Below are 25,800 nucleotides of genomic sequence, written 5' to 3'. Positions count from 1 at the left end.
CTCACATAAAGTTTAAAGATTCTTTATCCACAGAGCAAGAACAGCTGGAAGGTGTGGTTTTCTGAGAGATGTTTGGTAAAGCCTACAAACATGTCAAATTCTGATTCGCAGAAATCATAAGTGGATTATTAAAACTAGAGCGACTTCCTGAGTTATTCAGTTTCGAGCGGAACTCCGAAGTGGCTAATTCGGAAACAGCCTCCTTGACACACCTTGCTCTTTGACACACAGTCAAACCTGTTGGCACACTGCCAGCTGACACAGCCATCTGGCTCCTTAAAAGCACGTCCGTCTTAGACGCAACAAACCTTCCTGCCTGTTGTGACCGGGAGACATCTCTAGACCGGACTGGTCGTGCTGCGGTAATTCTACGAACTTCGGTGCCTTGAGGTCCACCAGACTTCCTGACATTCCGGTTCTGACTGGGGGTCTCCGATCAGGGTTTGTAGACACAACAGATTACGTCTGATGTTGTTTTATTAATAATCAACTCTAGTTTATAGCAGACAAATTCTTTTACCCCCAGAATTCACAATTTCTTTCAGATACAAAGGTTCTGATACACATCTACTGTACACCACACCACCTACAACACACATTACATCACCACACATACACTCCATCACACATCATTATTCATAGCTTGTCATGTATAATTATCAGTTTAGAAAAGAATAAAATTCCTTCTAACTATATACTTGACTCTGTCTGAATTAATACGAAGTGTGTTTATGGTTCCTGAACAAGTAAACAATCCTAAACTCTTCTGGTTAAACATTCAAAGATCAATCATGTTGATATTTCATATTTATATGGAATCATCACATCTTATTGGTCATAATTAAACTGCAGTTGTTACGCTATAAAGTGTGACGCTACAGTTGTGGACCCTTTCCACTTGCGCCAACTCGGCGCTCAACCTGACTCGAGATGGTTCTAATTAACGGGTATGTGGTTGCAGTGTACCAAGTGTACCAAGTCGGGTTAAAACGTGATGTCAGAAGATATTTCTGGTTGTTTTGCCTTGATGCCTGCAGCCTCTCACGGGTCCTGTCTGAGAAAACGCCAGACTGGGTAAACATTGTTGTGATGGAATCCTTCTCTGACCTCTCTGAACATCAAACAAGCAAAAACATTATAGACAATCCCTGAAGATAAAGGATTCCTTACCCTTGTGACCCCCACATTTAGCTCCTCGAGGCCAAGCGAGACTCTGATGAAGCAACCAGGAAAGTCTCCTTCCTCCTTCTCTAGCAGGTCTTTGCCCTGGTGCAGTGTGATGTGGAGCAGCTGTCGTGATGGCTCAAACTCCAGGGTCACCTCCAGCTGGCCCACTGTGAAGTCATGGCCAAAGTTATTGGCAATGGAGGAAATGGAGCTGAGCGAGTCGGTAGATATGGATCGGTTCAGCTGAGCCAAGCCAGTCGGGTCTAGCTCCCTGCTCATCAGCTCCAAGTGGCCCAGGTCCCTGAAGCCATCTGGGGTGTCTCCGAGAGCCAGGCTGGGCTTGCGGCTGGAGTTGGTGGAGGTACGCCGTTGATTGTTGGCAGCAGCTCTCTGGAATTGGTCAACAATGGAATCACAGTTGCTCATTTATTTGGGAAAACAATCTATAGTTCATGTTTTACAAAACAAAGTGGTGATTCATGGCAGCAGAGCTGTGCTGTTTCTGGGGAAAACTATGGAGAACGTGATCCCTGATCATCCTCTTTACCAGACAGTATTCACAACAGGTGAGTTAACCTTGTTAGCTTAAGCTCGTGTGCTAGCATCACAATATTGTACAGATTACTATCATGTACCAGACAGTTAAAGTAGTGTCGCTCAGTTACTATAATATTAATTCTAATGAGCCTCTGTCAGCTGTCTCATACTCGTTAATATCCGTTCACCTAACGTAGTTTAGCTTAGAGAGAGGGAGAGAGACGTGTGTCATCCGATTCTGGAACTCATGCGGGCTTCTGTGAGCTGGAACCGACCCAGACACAAGCTAGCCAGTCCAGCTAGTGGTTTTAAAAGCTGTGCTGATCTTCTCCTGGTGGTCCAAGCGCTGGTTCTGATCCAGTTCTGACCCGGAAACCAGCTGGCCCGCTGAGCCACACGTCTCTTCTGGTGGTCGTTCTGACCTGGTTCTGACGGTGATCTGAGCTCCAGAAATCCACATTTTATTTTTAAAACCCTGTCACGGGTCTGCAGAGCCCAGCGCAGACCTCCTTGTACCGGTACCGACTAAAGGGCCATTATGGTCGTTGTTTTTTGAAGCCAACAAGAAAGTGGCTAAAATTGCAGTTCCCCCTTCATCCACTAGGAACTGGCAGCAGAAGTGAACAAACCCTCATTAACTCCCATGTTAAAAATGCCAACTTCACAGCAGAAATAAACATGTTTACAGCCTGGTGGTGTGCTGCTGCTGTTTGGATCGCTGGCTGTAATGCGCATAACACTCAAGCTTGCAATATAAAGAAGGACAACACCTGTCCGCCTCCAGCTCGGCTGTGTGACTGCCCTAACCTGTCCTGTGGGACCCTCACCATGTGACCCTCATGTCCATGCTGTCTCTGGAGGAGCAGATAGGAAACAAGATCTCCTGTAACTTCAAATGAACCTAAGCTTCCTCCCAGTTTCTCTTTAAGCTGAATTTAACATCAGTTTATCATCAAGAAACAAAAGAATAAAGTGGAACAAGAACTTCTATATTCTATTTCTCTCTCCTTCTAACTTCTCCATGTCCCTAAATAAAAGAGATGGATAGCTGCCGTCTCTCTCTCTCCCCAAGACCGGATCTCCCGACATCACAACACACTGTTCGACTCGATTTTCATTACTTGACTGTCGACTTAAAAAAAATTAAGTCATGCAGCCCCTAGTGCCTATGTCATGGGGTCAAAGGTTATCTGTGCGGAGTTATGTTTTAAAACGTGACCGTGTTTAAATAACTGTCTTAAATATTGTGTTTTACAAAATTAAGCATTGATTAATGTCTTTATCTTCAGTCTGCATTTATATATAATATTTATATTTCATGAACCCGCCCCAAACCGCACCGAACTGAAGTAAAAATTTATTGACCCGATCCAACCCAACCCGCAAGTACTGCGGGTTAGAAGTCAATCCGCGCATCACTACCACCCGCTACTAGCTGGACGCCAGCCTCCAATTAGTGTCTCTGACTCCCAAACTTACCTCAAGTTGTTCATCTGTCTTTTACTAGTACCAGAACTCTTAATCCGGTCCCAACGTGTCCGTACCAGAACTCCCGACCCGGTCCCAACGTGTCCATTCCGAAGTCCTTCTACTCAAGTCTCCTCTCTTCCTGCAGCCTGTGGTCTTGCCCAACATGCTCCAGCGCTCATCCGCTAGCCAGTGGCTAAATCAGAGTTGTTTACTTTATCTCCACAACACTTTACTAACAGTGATGTAGTTCTCCGTGCATTACTGAGACGCTCTGACACAGAGGGCTTCTTCTCAAATGTTATCTTTAGACTTGGGTCTCCTTTTGCTGGTAATCCGTGGGAGTTTACACACAGCATGCACAGCGTCGCCCAGGCTGTAGTCATGGCTAACTAGTAGCTTGTGACGCCCATCTCTACCACGCCAGCCGTGAGCCACGATTAGCTGGTGCCTAATTCAACATTGTTTACTTGACCTTCACAGCGTGTCCCTGGCTCACCAACACTCCTGAACCAGCCTTGGCTAACGAGCAGCCAGTGATCGCTCCATATCCATATAAACTGGTAGCAGCAGCCAGTTTGTTTACATCGAGGCGCCATGATCCACGTGAAACTGGTGTTGTGGAAAATTATGTTCCCCTGAAATATTCTATTTCCCATAGGCAGTCTAGAGCAAATATTTCCAAATCCACAGAACTTATTGTCCATTATGAGGACTAAACTACCTCAAATAAAAGATGGTTAAACTAAGTGACATGACATCTTTTTACAAAAATGATAAATAAGCTTGCTACAAAAGAGTGAACAAGAATGTTTTTACTGTATATTTTTGTTGTTGTTAGGAGGAAATACAGATAAAAATCACAAGCATAAGATTATTACATTACATTACATCATTTTCCAATAAAAGTTTATCACAAATGTTGTAAAAATAGCCGGAAGTACGATCACCCAACATGGAGGGACAGAATATTTTCAGGAGAACACAATTTCTCACAACACTTGACCTCCCGGCTGACGTCACCCCTCCTCCGTGTGTGAATCATGACAGCTTCAAGAACAGAACTAGCTTGCTTCCTTCAGAACTGGCAGGCTGATTAAACAGTCATAATTATAAATACTTTTTAAAGAGGTCGAGTAGCTTGTTTTAAGCTTTGTGTGGGTTAGGCTACACAGGTTGAAAATTGATTATACATTCAAACTCATGAGTGAGCCACCGTAGCTGCAATACTGTCTCTGAACTGCATGGCGCTAAAGAGTCACATTTTTTCATCATGATTTCAATGGATTTCACACATGGGACCTTTAAAGCTCTTGTTCACTCAGTTTTTGGTCTGTAGCTTGAATGAATGACTAGTGAGTTGTTTCCTGGGAAAAAGCTTCAGCGGGCCTGTTTAAAGGGTACAATTTAGTGGGAAGAGAGGGGGTGGCAGGATTACGAGTCTGACTCATTAAGATTTATGATATGCAAACCTCTTGCTTTTGATTGGCAAATGGCAACATGACTCTTCCTCTGCCTTTCGTCAATCTTCTTTCTTGGATGAAAAATTTAACATTAACCCTCTCAGGCTCAAAATAAGTTTTGATAAAAGGACAAAACACTAGCTGCGCAGTGGTTAGAGCTGTTGCCTTGTAGCAAGAAGACCCTGGTTTCGCTTCCCGGCCTGGGATCTTTCTGCATGGAGTTTGCATGTTCTCCCTGTGCATGCGTAGGTTCTCTCCGGGTCCTCCGGCTTCCTCCCTTCTCTATCTGCGTCCTCTTCAGCACATCCTGAGCTCCTTCAAATGAATCTCCTACCATCTTTATGCAGATGACATCCAAATGTACATCTCCTTTAAGCCCCATGAGATGTCTAAGCTGCAGCTGTTACACACCTGCTTAGACTCTATCAAAACCTGGATGGCTGGGAGCTTTCTACAGCTGAATGAAGATAAGACTGAGATCCTCATCTGTGCCCCAGACAAGCTGGTTCCCAAAGTCAGAGACTCTCTTGGTCAGCTTGCTCCTCACACCAAACCTTCTGTCAGGAATCTTGGTGTGACCTTTGACCCAGCTCTCACCCTGGATTCTCATGTCAGTTCTCTTGTTCGCTCTTCCTTCTTCCATCTCAGGAACATTGCTAAGCTGAGTCCCATTCTGTCCCGCTCTGAACTTGAGACTGTTCTCCACACCTTCATCTCCTCACACTTAGACTACTGTAACTCTCTTTTCACGTGTCTGAGCAGAACCTCCCTGAACCGTCTACAGGTGGTTCAGAATGCCTGTGCTCGGCTTCTGACCAAGTCCTCCAAACACACCCACATCACCCCGCTTCTCCTCCAGCTTCACTGGCTGCCAGTCAACTCCAGGGTTCATTTCAAGATCCTGGTTCTGGTCTATAGGGCCTTACATGGACAAGCACCATCTTACATTGGTGATCTTCTTAGTACCTACACCCCCAGCAGGTCCCTGAGGTCCAGTGATCAAAGCCTACTGGTTGTGCAGCACCAGGCTAAAGACCAAAGGTGACAGATCATTTGCTGCTGTGGCGCCCAGACTCTGGAACTCTCTCCCCCTGAGCCTGAGATCAGTGGACTCAGTGGTCTCCTTCAAAAAGCAGCTGAAGACTCACTTGTTCAAGCTGGCTTTTGTATGACCTTCTTCACCACTCTCTCTTTATTCTGCTCTCCCCACCTATTCCACCTTCCTCAGGATCCACTGATTTCCCTCTTCCCTATTCTCTCTCTCTTTCTTAACATTTTCTTTACCACAATTGTCTCTTTTTGCTCATTTTAAATATATTTTTAAACATTTTCTAAATGCTTTTTATATTTTTACATTTTTTTTGTGAAGCGCCTCATGATTTTTATTTTGAGAGGCGCTATAGAAACGATATTTTCTTCTTCTTCTTCCCACAGTCCAAAAACACGACTGTTAGGCTGAATGGTCTGTCTAAATTGTCCTTAGGCGTGTGTGTGTGTGTGTGCATGATTGTTTGTCCTGTGTGTCTCTGTGTTGCCCTGCGATAGACTGGCTCTCTTTCCAGGGTGTACCCCGCCTGATTGCCCATTGACCGCTGGAGATAGCCCCCCCCCCCCCCCCCCCCCAACATACTTGCTACATTACACTCAGGCTGAGGCCTTTCCCCGGAGCTAGCTCTGCGGTCACGTGGGTCTGATGCTCATTAATTATTCAGAGTTTTAAGCAGTTAAAACATGTTTTGGAACCAGGCTGTAAACATGTTTATTTCTGCTGTGAAATGGATATTTTTAACATGGGAGTCAATGAGGATTTGCTTGCTTCTGACACCAGCCCCTAGTGGATGAGGGTGGAACTGCAATTTTTTTCACTTCCGTATTGGCTTCAATTTCAGACCCAAATTATGGCTCCGCTATCTCCTGCCAGGGGGGGTGGAGCCATGAATGCTAATTTCCCCAGTGATGTAGAAGAGACCTGATTGTTTTCCCGGGCAAGATCCCACAGGCAACGAGGGCTGTCCAACAGAACAAGTGGTTTCTGTGGGAATGAGAGATTTGAATCCTGAACAAATCCTGCTTTCACTGACACCTTAGCTAATTATGGGATTCAAACAGTTAAAGAATCTCTAATATTTCAGTTATTTGTTTCCAGTTTTTCTATAAAATATGTCAACAGTTTTAATTAAAGTTAAAGTCCCATTAGTCATCACACACTGGTGTAATTCAACTACGCGTTTGACCCATCCCCGTGGGGAGCATTGAGCTGCAGAAGTGGCTGCACTCGGGATTTAGTTGGTGGTTTAACCCCCCAGTCCAACCCCAGAGCTGAGTTTCAAGCGGGAAGGCGTTGAGTTTTTGGTATGAACCGACCGGGATTTGAATCCCGATCTCCCAGTCCCACGGCAGACACTCTACCACTGAGAAGGTAATTTATGTACTCCATGCAATATTTGCCCTGGAATTTGAAACTTAAAATTTCCTAAGCTCCCATTGAGCTCTGCCTCTGTTTAGCTCTCTTTCTGAATCAATGAACAAAGTAAAGTGACAAAATAATATGCAGATATTTTGCAAACGTACCTTTTGTCTGACTTCTGAGAAAGAGTTTCCATATTTTTCCTGCAGATATCGATAGTCAAAGTTGGGGAAAGGGGACGGCGCTGGGAAGGTTCCAGATCTCCACAACTTCCAGATGTTCAGCCCAGCTGCACCCAGCAGTAGGAGGAAGCCCACAAGGTAAATCCCCACCTCCCAGCCTGGTGGGTTACGGACCACTGGGTCAGACACAAAAAAACAATTCAAGAAAGCAAATGGAACATGTCGGCATTTCACCTGCAGGAGCCTCACAATGATCTATGTTTACTGTTTGGTTGAAATTCACACAAAAACAAGTGACATTGCCTGTTGGGGGGGGGGGGGGGGGGGTTGTTAACAAGCTTCTAATCACTGAGCACAGTTACACAATTTCAGGCTTTGCCATTTAACATTAGGTGGAAGCTTTAGGAGACAGCCAGGACACACCACTGAGATGAAAAAAGCTGATGAGCAGAAATGATTTACTGAAATGCTTCTCTTCATGCAAAATAGCAGCTGTCTTTGCCTCAGGAACACAATATACGGGACGGTTGGACAGCTTTTAAAATTCAGTCCCTCAGACCCTCAGAGGGTCTGAGTTTGGAGTATCCGGACGTTCCCTGGAGGTGGGTTCACTGGGGGCGTCTGGGACTGGGGGAATGCTGCCCCACACTGGAGGTGCTTGGGTTGCCTCGGGGGTGGACTACTGACGGTTGTGAGTGGGGCCCCTTGGGGGTATAGGCGGTGGCCATGGGTCGCTGCCTGGCAGCTGCAATGCCCCTGTGCAGGTCTGGGTGCGGGGCCTGGGGGCTCGGGGTGTGGGGTGGCCGGCCCCGTGCGGGGATCTGGGCGGGGCTTTGGGGGTCGAGTCCTGACATGTATGCTGCCGGGAAGAAGGCGGGACCATGTGGCAGTGCCTGGCCTGGGCTCAGGGACCTCAGGTAGATCTTGGCTCCTCTGCTGTCCCATCACAGGGGAGGGGGAAGTCCAGGAGGGGGAGGACCCAACCTTATCTGGATGTCCTATGTCTTATATATTCTGGACATTGTGCAAATGCAGGGATGGGAGTAGATATTCTGCTGGGGTGGGGCTGGGTTGATGCCCTCTGACTGGGGGGGGCAGGCCTGTGGGCTTGCCACTGATATCTCCCGGGACTCTGCTGGCTGCTGGTTGTGGCCCCCCCGGGGCAATCTTCTGTGCCTCTTGAGGGGGGCAGGGGCTTTTCTGGTTGCAGTCTCCCTGGGGTACCTGTGCTCTGGGGCGGCTCCTGGATCTCTGGGACTTGGAGCTCCCTCTATCTCCTACACATCTTTGGGGGGCAGATCTGTGGCTTCTCACACTCTCTATTGGACGCTCCAATAGAGAAACCTTACATAAACAAGCACGTGTACACACACAGCTGCTCACATGGTGCTCTCATAAGTATGGACTTGGGCACGTTCAACACATGTCTTAAGGCTGTGGTTGGAACTAAATGCACTGTGATTTATTATTGTGTGATTGTTCAGAAAAACAGTGTTAATTTTATATTTTATCATCAGGTTGATGCAGTGATAGCTTGCTCCTGTTGTATTTTTGTGTGTCCCATTTGCAGGTCTAGAACCAGACTATTGTTCATCATTGTTTGTTTATTTTTGTCTGGCAAGGCTGAGTCAAGCGGCATCGTGATTCTGACCACTGATTGGCTATAGGGGCAGAGTTGTTTGCCTTCTGTTTCCCTGCCCACAGTCATTTCCTGGTTCAGAGTCTGACAAAAAGCCATAAAACTGAGCAAAACATCCAGCAACACCACCATTTTCCAGCTGAGTTGTGTTTCTGTGGAGCATACATGTTACCTTACACTGTTTACTGATCATCTCGTTATTCTGTCGTGAGTAAAAATTGTGTACCCCTCCGTTTGCTTTCCATTTCATGACATCCTCATCTGTGCCCTAGACAAGCTGGTTCCCTAAGTCAGAGGCTTTCTTGGTCAGCTTGCTTCTCACACCAAACCTTCTGTCAGGAATCTTGGTTTGACCTTTGACCCAGCTCTCACCCTGGATTCTCATGTCAGTTCCCTTGTTCGCTCTTCCTTCTTCCATCTCAGGAACATTGCTAAGCTGAGTCCCATTCTGTCTCGCTCTGAACTTGAGACAGTTCTCCACACCTTCATCTCCTCACGCTTAGACTACTGTAACTCTCTTTTCACGTGTCTGAGCAGAACCTCCCTGAACCGTCTACAGGTGGTTCAGAATGCCTGTGCTCGGCTTCTGACCAAGTCCTCCAAACACACCCACATCACCCCGCTTCTCCTCCAGCTTCATTGGCTGCCAGTCAACTTCAGGGTTCATTTCAAGATCCTGGTTCTGGTCTATAGGGCCTTACATGGACAAGCACCATCATACATTGGTGCTCTTCTTAGTCCCTACACCCCCAGCAGGTCCCTGAGGTCCAGTGACCAAATCCTACTGATTGTGCAGCTCCAGGCTAAAGACCAAAGGTGACAGATCATTTGCTGCTGTGGTCCCCAGACTCTGGACCTCTCTCCCCCTGAGCCTGATATCAGTGGACTCAGTGGTCTCCTCTAAACTCACCTGTTCAGCCTTTGGTGGGACCTTTATCACCTCCCTCTCCTTATTCTGCTCTTAGTCCACCTTTCCCGGGATCCACTGATTTCCCTCTTTTGTATTCATTTTATCTTCCCCTTTCCTTACATTATTATTTTTTATCACAATTTTTTTTTATTTTAAACATTTCTAAATCTTTTTTGTACTTAACTTTTTTTAGCTGATTTTTATATTGAGATGCGCTATACAAAAGATCGCTTTCTTTCTTTCTTTCTTTTGTTTGTCAGACCCATATGAACTATGGCTGTTACTAGTATACTGTTGTTAATACTCTGTTCTATGTTCAGATTAAGCAAGTTCCAGAACGTAAGTGTTGCATTTTCCAAAAATGGTATGAGTCGTGACAACTGGCTCGATGACGCCCCTTTCTGCTCGCTGCAGCCAGGTCCTTCTCGGAGTTTAACCAAGACAGGCCACATGGCTGAGGGACCTATGGGGTAGGATTCAAGCCAGGATAGGAGTGAGCTCTCCCCTTGATGCAAAGGCTAGAGAGTATGGTGCGTGTGCCAAATGCAGCTGATGAATCGAGCAAGATGTGCACAGAAGACTTGGCAGTGGAGTAGCACACACACACACACACACACACACACACACACACACACACACACACACACACACACACACACACACACACACACACACACACACACACACACACACACACACACACACACACACACACACACATGCGCGTGAACATCTACTCACCACTTAAATGATAGCTGGATGAATCCTCACTTTGGGCAGAGGACATGGTGCTGCAGCCAGCCTACAGGAAAACATTCACACAACCAAAACATTTAAAAGTGAAGCATAATTACCTCTCACTCTTACAGAGGGATCCCAGTAGTTGATCTAAAAAACTTTAAGCCCTTAAAGCTGATGCATTTGTTTGGGATTAACATTAAAATAAATTCAATTGAATTCAGTCTATTTAAATAGCTCCAAGTCACAACAGTTGTCTTAAAGGGGGAACTGCAGGTCAATTCAATTCAATTCAATTCAATTTTATTTATATAGCGCCAAATCACGACAAGAGTCATCTCAAGAGACTTCACATAATAAACATTCCAATTCAAGTCAGTTCATTAAGCCAATCAGAAATAATGTTTCCTATATAAGGAACCCAGCAAATTGCATCAAGTCACTGACTAGTGTCAGTGACTATACAGCAATCCTCATACTAAGCAAGCATGCAGCGACAGAGGAGAGGAAAACTCCCTTTTAACAGGAAGAAACCTCCAGAGAATCCTGGCTCAGTATAAGCAGCCATCCTCCATGACTCACTGGGGATCGAGAAGACAGAGCACACACACACACACACACACACACACACACACACACACACACACACACACACACACACACACACACACACACACACACACACACACACACACACACACACACACACACACACACACACACACACACACACACACACACACACACACACACACACACACACACACACACACAGACAAAGTAATGTGTCTATAGTTATATTGTGATTTCTTAGTAAATATTCTGTTTGGTGAGAGATAAACTTTATTGTATTTATCCTAGTGGATCTATAATTAAACGGATAAACTAGTAGTAGCACGTCCAATGTCAAGGAAAGCAAAAAGTTATTATCAGGAGAAGGATAATGTTTAAGTGGTTAGCAGCAGTGTGCTAGACGATGGCCCCCTCCATGAGGCCACCACAGCTCAGCAGGTCACAGTGCAGCATCACAATATAGTACAGATAGTACAGTTAATATTATATTAACTGACCGATACTGTCTCATACTCGTTAATATCCGTTCACCTAACGTAGTTTAGCTTAGTGAGAGGGAGAGAGACGGCTGTCCTCCAGTTCTGGAGCTCATGCGGGCTTCTGTGAGCTGGATCTGACCCAGACACCAGAGAGCCAGTCCAGCTGGAATTTTTAAAAGCTGCACATCTTCTCCTGGTGGTCCATGCGGTGGTTCTGATCCAGTTCTGACCCGGAAACCAGCTGGCCCGCTGAGCTGTGATGCGCTCTTCTGGTGGCCAGTTCTGACCTGGTTCTGACGGTGATCTGAGCTCCAGAAATCCACATATACAATTTTGAACCCCACCAGAGTTTTGTCATGAGAACATTGAGATACCTCACATACTGATGGCATCTAAAAATCAACTTTTTTTTCTAAATAAAGAATAATTTTAATCACAATTGAAACGTACAATCCTAGAAAAACCTTGTCCAATCAATGTGCATTGGATAGAAATCCTTCCATCAAACTGTGTGTGTGTGTGTGTGTGTGTGTGTGTGTGTGTGTGTGTGTGTGTGTGTTTGTGTGTGTGTGCACACGAGTGAATTGTGAACTGGCGTTGTGATTTAGCACTACTTAGATGTAGCCATCCTTGCACTGACAAAAATGGAACTAAGTAACTTTTACTTTGAGTACATTTTGTTTACGATACCTTTTACTTTTACTTGAGTAAAAATTTAGGCAAGAACTTTTACTTGTACTTGAGTGAAAAATTATCAAAGTATTGGTACTCGTACTTAAGTAGGAAATTTTAGTACTCTTTCCACCTTTGCTTGACTGGTACTTTAAGGTTCCGTTTTTGTTTTGTGAATTATCTGGTTTACCCTTTATATGGTTATGCATTCTCTCCTAGACCGGGGCGTAACACTAGAAAACTGCTGTTATGTATTTTAAAACCAAATATCCACAATAAGCTTTTCTAATAGTGTTTTTGGACAGGATTTAATATAAATTAGAAAAAAATATTTTGCCTGCTGTTTGCTTTTTAGGCACTCCACAAAGAAAAGAATGAGCAGCAGTAAACAACTGAGTTCATTATACCAATGAATTTGTCTTTTTCCTCACCCAGGTTTCATTCTTCACTTCTCTCAGAGGACATTTTCATCACCTTTCATGAATCCACATTCTTCATGATAGTTATTGACAACGACACTACCTTGAGGTCGTTGTTGTGGGAAAGGTTTAAAGTGTACGTGTAGCTAAGTCATTTCTGTCTCTGCTCGTTCTGGTAAATATTGTAAAACTACACTGCAACAGTTGACGACGCAACTGTGTGATATAGATCGACAAGTTAGTCCATGGTCGGCTCAATAGCACTCCCCAAGTTTGAGTTTATTCTGGATTTTGTCTTTTCCAACTGGTCAGAATTACGCTCATCACTCAGTTCCTCACTAGGGCATCTAGGAGCTGTGTCCATCAGTTAATGAGAGGCTGCAGGGGAACAGAGCTACCATGCAGCCCCGGACCAACATTTGTTTTAAACCGTTCACAAAAGAAATTGAAAAGCCCCAAGTTCATATGAAAAACATGGCAACAATGAGTGGAGATACACTTCAGGCCACGACCGTTAGCGGCCATGGAACTGGAGGTTGTTGCAGGATCCAAGTGCAGGAAATCCAGGAGGCAGCCAGGTAGGTTAAAAACCCAAAAGTTTATTAAAGTCTGTGGTGTGTGGCAGGAACAGGAACAGGAACAGGAACAGGAACAGGAACAGGAACAGGAACAGGAATAGGAACAGGAACAGGAACAGGAATAGGAACAGGAGCAGGAACAGGAACAGGAATAGGAATAGGAATAGGAATAGGAACAGGAACAGGAACAGGAGCAAGAACAGGAGAAGGAACTGGAACAGGAATAGGAATAGGAATAGGAATAGGAACAGGAACAGGAGCAAGAACAGGAGAAGGAACAGGAACAGGAACCGGAGCAGGAGCAGATAACATTGACACAAGAGTTGAGCCTCCCGCTCAAGCATAACATAACTGTGGCTTCATTGTAGATCACCATCACCAGTGTGTATGAAAAGGTGAATGACTGGTTAGTTATAATGTGCCTTGGGGGGGGGGGGGGGGGGGGGGGTGTTGTAGAATCCTAGAAAGTGCTATAAATTCAGGCCATTTATCATTTAGTGGAAAAAGAACCATTTCTTATTAGGTCTAATAAACTAAAGAAATACTTTCGGACAAAAGCAACCTGAGCTTTGTTTTCATGCAGTTTCTACACAAGAAACAAAAATGTTTGCTGGCATATGAGTCATCCGCAACCCCCACCTCCCCAGCCCCATTTGTAGGAATGCCCCATATCTCAGGAGCTTATGGAAGTGGAAGCATTACACTAATGACATATTAAAAAGGCTGAGGAGGAGGGCTGCAGAGAGAGAGTCTCTTCCAGTTGGCAAGTCACATCCGTTCAGGCCAATTATAGGGGCTGGTGCAGTGCAGGTCCTCTGACAGCTGCTGATGTGCTCATGGGTCCATTTGGAAAATCTCTAACAGGGAGGGAAGCTCTGAGATCTACCCAAACATCAGCTCACCTGAGCTGACGTGGGAGTTCAGAAGGTCCGCATCGAGCATAAAAGAGGAGGAGGAGGATAGGATGACGAAGAGGAGAGAACAAGACGGAGGAGGAGAGAAGTCCTCAGACGGATTTAGTAACAAAACCAGACCGCGTGGGTATTCTGGTGCTTCAAAAGAAGATGGAATAATAAACTAGAGCAGAAAAATAAATGGAGAATGCACTCGCTACATCAAGTCGTCTTTCCAAAGATGTGTATTTAACAAACAGTGGTGTTTTTTTCCCCAAATGTATGTATATACATATATATATATATATATATATATATATATATATACATATACATACACACACACACACACATATATATATATATATATATATATATATATATATACATATATATATATGTATGTATACATATACATGTACATATACATACATACATATACACACATATACACACATACACACACACACACACACACACACACACACACACACACACACACACACACACATATATATACATATATATATATATATATATATATATATATATATATATATTTATGTATGTATGTATGTATGTACGTATACTTATACATACACACACACACACACACGCACACACACACATATATATGTGTGTATGCAGGGGCGCAGATAGGATTTTCAAACTGGGGGGACAAACTTCCAATGTACCCTCCCCCAAACACATACACACACACGCACGCACGTTAGAGCTGAGGAAAATAATCAAATAATCGATGCATCGGGATGCGGACATAAACGATTCTGCATCGTAGAAAAGTACGCCATAATCGATTATAGTGGAATGTAGTTTTGTTTTTTTAACGGCGGCACCAGCGCAGCATCCAAATCTGTCAGAGTGAGCGTCCTCCACATTTACCAAGTGGTTCTGCCTTAATGTGGTACTGCAGGGCTGAGCGCTAGAGTTATAACCTGAGACCGAACCGGAACCGAATCAGCCTGACCAGTTCTGTTGGATTTGGGCCGTGAATTATGTTAATTGAGCGGGTTGTCGCATGGCGCGCTCCGCTCGCTCTCACAGCAACTGAGAGAGAGAGAGAGAGACATTGTCTGCTCACACAAGAGAGAGGATCGGTGGACGCTCCTCCAAACACGCATTATTATTTTCATTATTTAATTATTATTTCAACTCAAAGTGCTCAGTCAGACTGAGTATTGTGATGTCGGGAGATCCAGTCTTGGGGAGGTGGCAGAGGAGAGTGACGGCGGCTGCAGCGTAATCATCTTTTATTTAGGGACACGGAGAAGTTAAAAGGAGATAGAAATAGAAGACAGAAGTTCTTGTTCCACTTTATTATTCTGTTTCATGATGATAAACTGATGTTAAATTCAGCTTAAAGAGAAACTGGGAGGAAGCTTTGGTTCATTTTAAGTTACAGGAGATCTTGTCTCCTATCTGCTCCTCCAGAGACAGCATGGACATGAGGGTTACATGGTGAGGGTCCCACAGGACAGGTTAGTGGAAAGGTTTGTAGTTAGCTGGTTAGTGAAGGAGATCCATCAGCTGGATAATTTAATCCTAATCCAGCCCACAGCCTTCTGCTGGTGTTATTATCAGAAAGAATAAAACACACGTCTTAAATATTATTGGAAGTGTAGAATTTGTTTTATGTTTTATTATTTTCTGCATCAAACAGAACTTGATTCATTCTCCAACATTTCAGAAATGAACCACTGGGTTCAAATAAAACAACAAACTAAGTCAAACATTTCATTTGGTGTTATTTCTGACACCCTTCAACTGCAGCATAAATATTTGACTCTAGAGCTGCTCAGGGACATTAAACACTCCTAAATGTACCCATTATGTATTTTATTATTACATTATGTGTCCTGTAGATTTTCAGTACTTTTTCAGTACTTTGTGAGTTTTTGAAAAGCGTGTTTTTCTCAGCCTGAGGCGTGGTGTTGAACGAGGAAACAGATTGTTTTACTTTGTTAAATCTTCTTAAATGTTTAAAATGTTTTGTCCTAACCTGTTGTGAGTGGAGAGCTTTTGAGGGATGGCAGGTTGTCTCAATTACGTTTTTGATAAAAAATAAAAATAAAAAGCAATTATCTGACATCTTCTATTTATCGATGAAAACAAATCAATATGAAATAACCGTGATGCACCGGGATATCGAATCGAATCAAATTGTTTACCCAATAATCGTAATTGAATCGAATCGGGAGACAAGTGAAGATTCACACCTCTAACACATGTTCACGTACACAAACTATTGCAAGAGCCTTAACTAGAGCTCAGTCAGTTTGTGTAATTTCCTCCAATGGTTTACGTAAAAACTAACACTTTTATATACGTGTTAGAAACCATTATGCAATGGAACGCTGGCAACAAAGCTCTGCCCGATCAACACTATCCAAGTCAGTCATTTGTTATTCTCCCAGTCGATTACTAACAAAAACCTCATGCTTTATGCAAAACATTAAATGATTTTCAGCACCAATCTGTACAGAAAACATAAAAGCCCTAAAAAACTGCACATAAAATATATTTAAAAATCAATATTCACTTATCACTTAGAGCAGTAGTTCCCAAACTTTTCAGCCTGACCAACAGATGTTCCTTCTTATTGTTATGTTATTTAGAAATTTCCATTATATTTGGAAAGTTTTTATTTATACATAAATATATAAATCTCTTTTAAAATTTTATATTTTACTCTTTTTATGATTATGTGACACACTGACTTCCATACATAACGCATCGGCATCTGCCTCTTTTTTACGGCTTTTTTTTTACATTGTCGCTACGTCTGTCACTCTAGTAGTGTTTTACCATAGTTTCTACATCCATCACGTCCCAGAGAAGGTTAAACAAACATCAAACCCAACGTTTGGAGCTTATAAGCTCCACACACCTCTCATGCAGCACCAGCTGTCTGATGCTGCAGCAGCGTCAATCGTCCCGGCTGGATGAGTGAATTTCTTCATCAGAGTCAATATTCTGCTTCATAATCAGAGTCAGTCATTACCAGACAAAGTGATCAGTCAACAAAGACCAGACCTGCCGGCAATTATATGTTTTATCTAATATTTACGCTCTTCATGCTGCGCACATCTCCTCCTCTTCCCGACTGGGAGCCTCACGGCGGGAGGCAGGGGCGTCGTACTGGGGGGAAAAGTGGACCTGACTACCCAGGGCCCAAGAGGGGAGAGGGGCCCATGATTCCCTGCCCCGCTTTTATTTAGAAAACATTGGGCCCCCTTTGAGTGAATTTGTTTCATTATATTGCTGTTGCCAACTAAAGATGGGAAAATAGAACCAGACGTTATGTCAGTGTTCGTTTTCCCCAAAGGAGGACCCCCCCCCCCCCCCCCCCCCCCCGGAGACGTAAAATGGTTTATTCCGCTCAGCAGCAGCGACAGGCTGCAAGTAGCAAGCCCAGGCAGCCCAGCCAGACCAGAGTAGGCTTGAGGCATTATCACGTTGCCCAAAAAGCACCAATCAGGCCATCAGAAAAAAAAACTGAGAAGAAAAGGAAAGAAGGCAAGAAAAGAGGCGACAGCTGTTGACTGCTTTCTGTCCAACAGGTGAGCTACTTTGCTACTTGTTGTTGTGCAAAGTCCCATTCAACTGAACATAATTCTTTAGCTTTGGTAGCTAGCTGCCAACTTTGTGGCTGTAAGCATAAAGACAGCTAAACCTTATGGTTTACACATACCCGTTCTATTTTGATGGCAGCCTCAGCTCATTGTTAAACATAAATGACCTCCATTTTGAAGAAAATCTGTCAACATAATAATCAATGTTTGGCCATATTTTTTAATATTTTTAGCAGTTATGCATCAAATTGGCTTACAACTTACAAAGGGATCTTGCATTAAAAGTCAGGTTGGCATGTTTGTCTGTAAAGAAGCTAATCCCAGTTATTTATTCTTGTAGATGTAAAGAATTCAACATCAGATGCTGAAGGCAAGGAAGGTTGTGAGGAAGTGAGACTAGGTGAGCTGCTCATTGAGACAACCTCAGGTTATTTACAGCAATCTTGTGTATCAGTAGTTTGAACTGAAAGAAGTAGCTGCCAGTACTGTTTCTAAGTATGATGTACATTTACGTGTAAAACTATAGACAGCTTTAGGCTAACATACCGCACATGTGTTTCATATTTGTAGATGTGTGTAAAAGTGAGGAGGCAGGGGGGAGAGAACAGGAAGGACCAAGACAGGGAAATGCTGAGGAATTGTCAGATGACCCAGGACTGTGGCCAGAAAAGCTAACTGCTCAGGAGAGAGTCTAGTTTTCAGACTGTCTAGAGAAATTGTAAACTTGACCAAAGTGGCACCCAAAGACAAGGAAGGCAAAGAATTCCCCAACTACCAATGTATTAAGTCAACCAATGGGCAGGAAAAGATCAGGAGGGACTGGTTGGTATATAGTGAGAGTGTAAAGGCTCTGTTCTGCATCCCATGTGTTCTGTTGTCTCATGAGCAAACAAGGCCATCTAAAAGTCCACTGAACAGCAAAGAGGGACTCCGGTTATCTGACATCAAGTGGCAAAAAATGTACAGGAAGTTCCCAGAGCACGAGGCACAATTGTACTTATGGGTGGAATATCCCTTTAAGTATGAGAAATAGTTGGCAAAAATCCATATATAACTGACTGTTGTATAAAACCGTACTTATGCCTTATTTATTTATTTATTTATACAAATAAAACCACTTTTATGTTCGTGTGCCGAATGGGGCCCAATGACATTGAGAGTGTACAGGGCCCAGAATGTGGTGCTACGCCCCTGGCGGGAGGCGCTTTTCAAGCTCTAAAAACTCCCAAACATTGCTCAGCCTGAAGGTTACACATCTCCACTATCTTCTGGTGTAAAGTATGAACTTCATGAGGATCATACTTGTAGATGAGACTTGTTAAAGTCAGCAATGAGGCTTTGGTGCTTTTAACAAGTAAGTCCCAACACTGACAACGTACTGAAACTGGAACCAACATGCATAAACAGACAGATCGGTCCCGCCTACTTACACTGTTGGTCTTTTTTAAATACGCACTAATCGTTGCCTTTTTTGCTTCATCCTGCATCCTAGCAGCAACCACTTTTGCGCCTCTGGAGTCGGTGTTTGTTTACGTCATGCTGCATTCAGTGTAATTGGAGAAAGGAACTTCAAGCGCTTAACCTCCGATTTTGTTTTCTTTCTGGCCTTAGTGCGGGGGACGGATCGGGGTCGATCTGAATCTGGGGGGACAGATCCCCCCCGTCCCCCACCCTATCTGCGCGCCTGTATGTACGTGTATATATATGCTATACATGTCTTTATTTGCAGGTCTTTAATATGGGGCTGTGACTTGCCATTAATAAGGGCCATTTTGAACCCAACAAAGTTTAATTTGCTAAGAGGATCAAAGAACAGTTTCCAGTTGTAAAAAAATCCCTTTCCAGGACACATTTACCCAATCAATCATTACAACAATAAATAAACAACAGAAAATCGATTAGTTTTGAAGATGAATGAAGGGGAATCGCTTCGCCGACTCAGGCCAAGTAATCCACTCTGTCTGCAACAAGTCCTCATTAACCTTCAGTAGCTCTCACTCAAACATTTGATCAAGCTCTTTAAAAAGGTGCTTGAATAAGAGCCCTAAGTCTCATTCAAAGACCTGATTATTGTTATTATTACGTGATAAAAAATGAAAAAAAAAATCCTGCCGATTCAACAGAAGATCACGTTAAACACAGCAAAGGCCAAAGCCTCCACACTGACAGGATAAAACATCAGACGTGCTGAGGTGTTTCCATTTCCTTTGTAACCTAAAGGACTGACTGGAGCCCTGGCATCAAAGCACTAAAGATAAATCAGGTGTCAGACGTTGCTTTGGATACTGCAAATGAGTTAGACCAGCCATTAGATTAATGACCTAACAATTAAGCTAATAACCACAACAAAACTCAGTTGGTGCTGCGCCTGTTATAGCCGACTTTGATTTCATTTAAATGGACAAAATACTGTAAATGTACGGAGTTCTCTTAAGCGTCAGCTTTCTGAAAGCTTGATGGAACCTTTAGGGAATGCTGACTCTTTTAGTCAGAGCTGAATGTCTCCACGGTTCTCCTAAGTACACTCAGTCATCTTAATGTAATAATACTCATACAGCAGGTTCTCTTCAGCTGGGAGAAACAGGATGTAAAAGGAATCCAGGAAATCACATCGTATCATTTCTAAATCATTTCTTTGTATAATTGTGCAAAAAATCAGCATTTACTTGTTCGACCATCAGACAGTCAAACTTCAGCCATGGCCGGGATCAGAGACAAGACTGGACACCATGGCCAGAAGGTGAACAGAGAGAATGTGTTTAGAAAAGGAATCCTCTGGGTCCAACGTGCTTCCTGCTTCATAACAATATTACGTTCATACTCATTTCAAAGTTAAAGTATAAATCCAACCTGCTACGTATAGTTTAGTGACTCGCGGCAATTGCTGAGAGGTGCAGACTGAACCCTCCAGTAGCTGCAGGACCTGAGTCCCCAGCTCAGAGAACACCCCACAGAAATATATCAGGTCAAGATCAGGCACACCTTTCCTCATTCTGGCCTTGTGCAAAAAACATCACACACACACACACACACACACACACACACACACACACACACACACACACACACACACACACACACACACACACACACACACACACACACACACACACACACACACACACACACACAACTCTGCAGCGAGGCTTCTAACTGGAGCAAACAGAAGAGCACACATCACTCCTATTCTGATGTCTCTGCACTGGTTACCCGTTAACTTTAGAGTTCATTTAAGAATCCTGACTAAAACTTTCATTGCTCTACCTGGTCAATCTCCTCCCTGTATTACTGAACTGTTAAAGCCTTATGCTCCAACTCGAGCCCTCAGGTTGTAACAGCCGTAAGTATGTGGTCTCTTTAACCCTCCCACTGTCCTAATGTGTGTGACCCCATGAGGAAAGGTGACTATTGAGCAGGGTTGATGGTTTATCCCTTGAGGTCCACGTGGCAGGGGTGAGGTGGTGCTCACTCCTCACCCCTTTTTTAAGAAGCGGCTGGGTTACAGCGTTCTTAAAGTAAGCAGGGACCTGACCAGAAACCAGAGAAGCATTAATTATAGAGAGCATGCTGGGACCGATGAACTGAAAAGCACTTTCAAACAAAGATGAGGGTAAGATGTGGAGGGGGCATGCAGAGGTCTTCAAAGAGTTAACTAGTTTGGTTAACTCAGGCAAAGAAACAGGAGCAAAGCTATCTAGGATGATGGGCCTGGCTGGAGTCGGGAGAGGCAGCGATAAGGCTGAAGGAGAGATGCTAGATCTAACCTTATTGACTTTGTCCACAAAGAAAGACAGAAAGTTCTCACAATCTGCAACAGAGTGGATGGAGGCTGTAGGAGAGGCAGGAGAGACGATGCTGCTGATGGTGTTAAACAGCACCTTGGGGTTCCCTTTGCTCTGGGACACCAGGTTGGAGAAATAGGAAACCCTTGCATCTCTGACTGCAGAGTTAAAGGATGTCAGAAGATCCTTTAGGTGCAGCAGATGGACGTGGAGATGGGTTTTCTTCCACAAGCGCTCAAGAGTTTGAGTGCTTGTGGAAGTGTGGAAAGGGAAGGATGCTCAGTTGCAGGCTGCTTTTCTGTAAAGGGGACAGGAAAGAAGGAAGGATGAATGTTGATTCTCTAGCCATCATCTGGGTTCCTGTCCGAGGTTGCATTACAAAGTATTGAGGTGAACTTTTGTTATTGACCAAACATGTATTTACCAATAAACAAATACATAATTAACAAATCATACAATGTGATTTCCTGGATCTTTATAAGCATTCTGTCTCTCAGATGAGTTGAACCTATGATGAAAATTAGACCTTTAATATTTTTAAGTGGGACTCACTTTCTCACACAGTCTCACAATGTTTCGAACATCAGAAAGTGGAACTGCTTACTCCGAAGTCGATCCACTAACTCTAAACGACTCACTGAAGAAGTGTGACGATCAGAAGAAACTACCAGTTACTGGCCCATTTTCCTCCCAATGGGAGCTGGGCGGTGGACTGAGGGACCTGAGAGTCTCTGGACTGAGAGAGACACAGAAGATGCAAGGAGACTCACACACTGATGAACGGAGAGGTTGTGGGAGGAAGAGGAGTTTCCTTTCCTCTCATGTTGAGATGTGTCTGAATCTGAATAAGAATAATAGCTCTGCCTTGAGTCGGTCCGGTCCAGCACACTGGAAGCCAAAAGCTTCTCGGGATATGTGACATGAATCAGTTAGTTCAGAACCGAGCGTCCTAATCCCTGCTCCTCTGAGGATGTATAGGATTCCTGACTCACATCATGCCCTCAATCTAGTGTGACCTGCTGCAGGTTGCACGATGTATGAGCTGTCAGCAGTTTAACCAGAGTGACGTCATCCCTTCAGACAGTCTCACTCCAACTGCTACCTGATGCTGGGGGCGTGGCACGCTGCAGGTTGTCCTCCATCTGCTGCACTAGAGTGATGCATGTTTGCATCCACATCCGGGTCTCTGGGCCAACAGCAGGACTTTTAATTTGGGTCAGAAAATGATGAATACAATCCAGCAAAAGTGCTGACGCGGTTCTGTTTGGACCTGCTCTGGAAGTTGGTCCAGCTGGAGGTCGGTCCGCTTCCAAACCCGCTCCAAGCGCCGGTGCGCGGACAAAACAGCGTTCAGCGCGGCTGACGCGGAAAATAGGAACGGAACGCAGCCCGCCGTGTCGTTCCAGGAGATGCCTTCAGGATTCCCTCACACGCTCAGACGTAACACCATCTATGTCAACAAAAGTCTCGGGAAGAAACGCGCGTGCATGTGCGCGCGCGAGAGGATCGCAGCATCCAAACGGCCTGAGAGCTTACCCGGAGTTTTCCTTTGGTGCAGTAGGGAGGAGGAGGAGCAGGAGAACTCCACCGCTCTCCGGTCTTCAGAAGCTTCTCTCCATCCGCTGACTTGGGTTCATCTGCTCCTGCAGCAGGAGGAGGAGATAAACGGTCCTGCAGCCTCAGCGCATCCGCGAGCCTCCAGGAGAGGAAGAGGAGAGCCACGAAGGATGATCTCCTCAGCTCTGCAGCTCAGCTCCGACAGCACGAAGTCCCACCCCTGTAGCGCAGCCCGAACCGGCGGGACCGAACCGAGCCGAGACCTCTGCCTCCTCCTCCTGATGCTGCTGCACTGAGGAGCTGGATACCTGCGCACGCACGCACGCACACACACATAAACATTCACACACATACACACGCCCCCCCCCCCCCCCCACACACACACACACAGGCACACACACGCACACACACGCGCGCGCGCGCACACACACACTACGCCTGTGCACAAATAACTTTAAAAATCTCTTTACAGATAAATAAACTACAGGATTCAGGAACTTCTGCAGCAAAAACAAACAAACAAATGAATAGATAATCTGTAATGTGAAAGTTACATTCACGTTACAGAATTTACACTCATGTTTATTAGCTCCTGCAGACTGTTCTACATACATGACCCCGAGTCATCAGCAGCCATTCAAACCTTTCGGGTCACAGTGCATTCTGGGAAATTGGGAGCCATTTACCTTCATCTGGACCATGGGTTCCCAATGGGGCCAAGAGCACCTGGCTGCAGACCTCCACTGTCAGGCTGCTTCCGGTGGAGGCTCCACTGTCAGGACAATCAGGACAGGAAATGCACGGGATACATTACAAAATAAAACAGCAAACATATTTACGGAAAACGGCAAACATACTTACACTTGTAATTGATAGGTTTCAATATAAAATATTACGCAAAATCTATCAATTATTTCTCTTAAGTTCATATGTAGTTGTCATTTAACATACAGTTGTAATTTTTTTAAATGAATTAACGAATGGCCGGGGTAGGTTTCAACACACAACGCTAACATAAGCTAACATACTTCCGGTCGTCATATTTCTAAATAAAATCCGAATGCAGTTTCGGTTGAATCGGTGATAATACCGAAAACCGTGATAATTTTGGTCACAATCATCGTGAGGTTAAATTTTCACACCGTGACAACCCTTGTTCAGAACCAGCAAATCTGGAGAAACGATTAGTTCTGATGGGAGTGAAGGTGATGTCTTCGCGATAAGCTTTGATTCGGAGATTCAGAAAAAACATTAGACACCATTTTTGTCGCTCCACAAATACCCTTAGAATGAGACCTCCATACAGATACAGACTGCCAGGTCCTCGAACCCCTCTTTCGGTACCGGTGTCGGTACAGGATCTGCTCGGGTGCAGGATCGGCTCGGGGTCCTTCGACTGCCGATGACGTCACATTACTGCAAATCTACTCGGCTTTCACACATACGTTTTGGAAAGACATCAGCAGTTTTGTTAAACCTAAATGTTTTCTTTATAAGTGTAATTTGTTAATATAACACCATATTATCTTTGTTTTGTAAAGAATGTGAAACTGCATAAAACCAACATCGGACTGACAAAAAATAGAACAGTTCTTATATGTGAAGCCATATCTGTTTGTATTAATGTGGAGTTCATCTGTATATTTCCTTAGTTGTTATCTAAATGCATTCTTAGACTCAAAATATTGCTTGGTGTCTTTCAATAAAGCTATTATATTTTATTTTGCCCCATTTCATCAACATCAAGAGCTTTTGAGGGTCACCGTTTATCATTTGCTTATATTTTACACTTCCTTTAGAAATTCAAACATATTTTCTCCAAAAAGTGTTGATTTTTGGACTACAGGACTACAACCGCTAAGACTACGACCGCAAATTTGTTCTGACCAATCAAAATCATAACGTGATAATGTAACTTCCGTAAGCTTCATGTTCAGCCAATCAACTACCTTGACGTCATCGGCAGTCGAAGGACCCCAAGCCGATCCTGCACCCGAGCAGATCCTGTACCGACACCGGAGCCGATGAAACAGAGTCAGCAGTACGACAGACTAGTCTTTGGATTGTCTCCAGGTAAAAAGCGACAGTTGGTTGACAGCATCAGATGGACCCGGAGGGTCAATGAGTTCAGCTTTTATTCTGAAATGAACCATTGCTTGGTTGGTAAAATGCAACAGATTTTATCCAGCTTGTCGTTGGTTCTTTCGGCTGAAGAGGAAAGTTACGGATTGGCCACCCTAACAACTTCTCTAGAACGCTTTGAACCGTGTTAAAGATGACGTGGGCATAGTTTTATACTTCGGATGATTTGGTTTATGGTCGAATGAAAAGATGAAAGATTTACCAAGCACCACCAAAACCACGCCTCCGTCAGAGCTGGCAAATTCTGATTGGATCAGTAAAGCAATGTGTCATGTCTTAATGCTACGTGTGATCAGTCTCTAGTTGAAACATTTAAAGTTATATTACTTATTATATTCTATAGGATTATAATAAAGTAATTAACATTTTCATTTCACAAATTGGTTCACATTTTATTATTGACTAACATTTTGTTTGATTAGCTTATTAAAAATAGAGTTCTTTGATTTATTAAAAAGAAAGAGTCCTTTGTCTTCATTCTTCTCTTGGGCTGGAAAGGAAAACTGTTTAGAAGCAAATGCATGACCTTGACGCAATATCTCATGCAGATTAGTTCTTGCTGAGGAGAGGGGGAAATGACTTTTAGGTGGAAAACAGTCATT

At 44.0% G+C, this 25,800-nt stretch overlaps 1 protein-coding gene across 3 annotated transcripts in view; it reads right to left on the bottom strand.

The window, feature by feature from the left end:
* The window catches only part of syt12 (synaptotagmin XII), a 36,823-nt gene extending 13,429 nt beyond the window's left edge, over nucleotides 1-23,394 (bottom strand). Inside the window, exons 1-4 of one of the 3 annotated variants that reach the window (XM_054743107.2) lie at nucleotides 23,036-23,394; nucleotides 10,514-10,574; nucleotides 7,206-7,399; nucleotides 1,171-1,557 (exon numbers count right to left, since the gene is read on the bottom strand). In XM_054743107.2, the coding sequence (XP_054599082.1) occupies nucleotides 1,171-1,557; nucleotides 7,206-7,399; nucleotides 10,514-10,559 (627 nt within the window). In that variant the 5' untranslated portion in view covers nucleotides 10,560-10,574; nucleotides 23,036-23,394. Of the gene's footprint in view, nucleotides 1-1,170; nucleotides 1,558-7,205; nucleotides 7,400-10,513; nucleotides 10,575-21,481; nucleotides 21,970-22,051; nucleotides 22,942-23,035 lie in introns of those variants that run through there. The other 2 variants (XM_070544137.1, XM_054743108.2) reach the window with 2 other exon arrangements.
* Nucleotides 23,395-25,800: the final 2,406 nt, after the last annotated feature.

This window comes from Nothobranchius furzeri, chromosome 14 (assembly GCF_043380555.1).
Source record: "Nothobranchius furzeri strain GRZ-AD chromosome 14, NfurGRZ-RIMD1, whole genome shotgun sequence".
Lineage (NCBI taxonomy): Eukaryota > Metazoa > Chordata > Actinopteri > Cyprinodontiformes > Nothobranchiidae > Nothobranchius > Nothobranchius furzeri.
The sequence above is the reverse complement of the archived record's forward strand: the minus strand, read 5'-3'. Positions and strand labels throughout refer to the sequence as shown.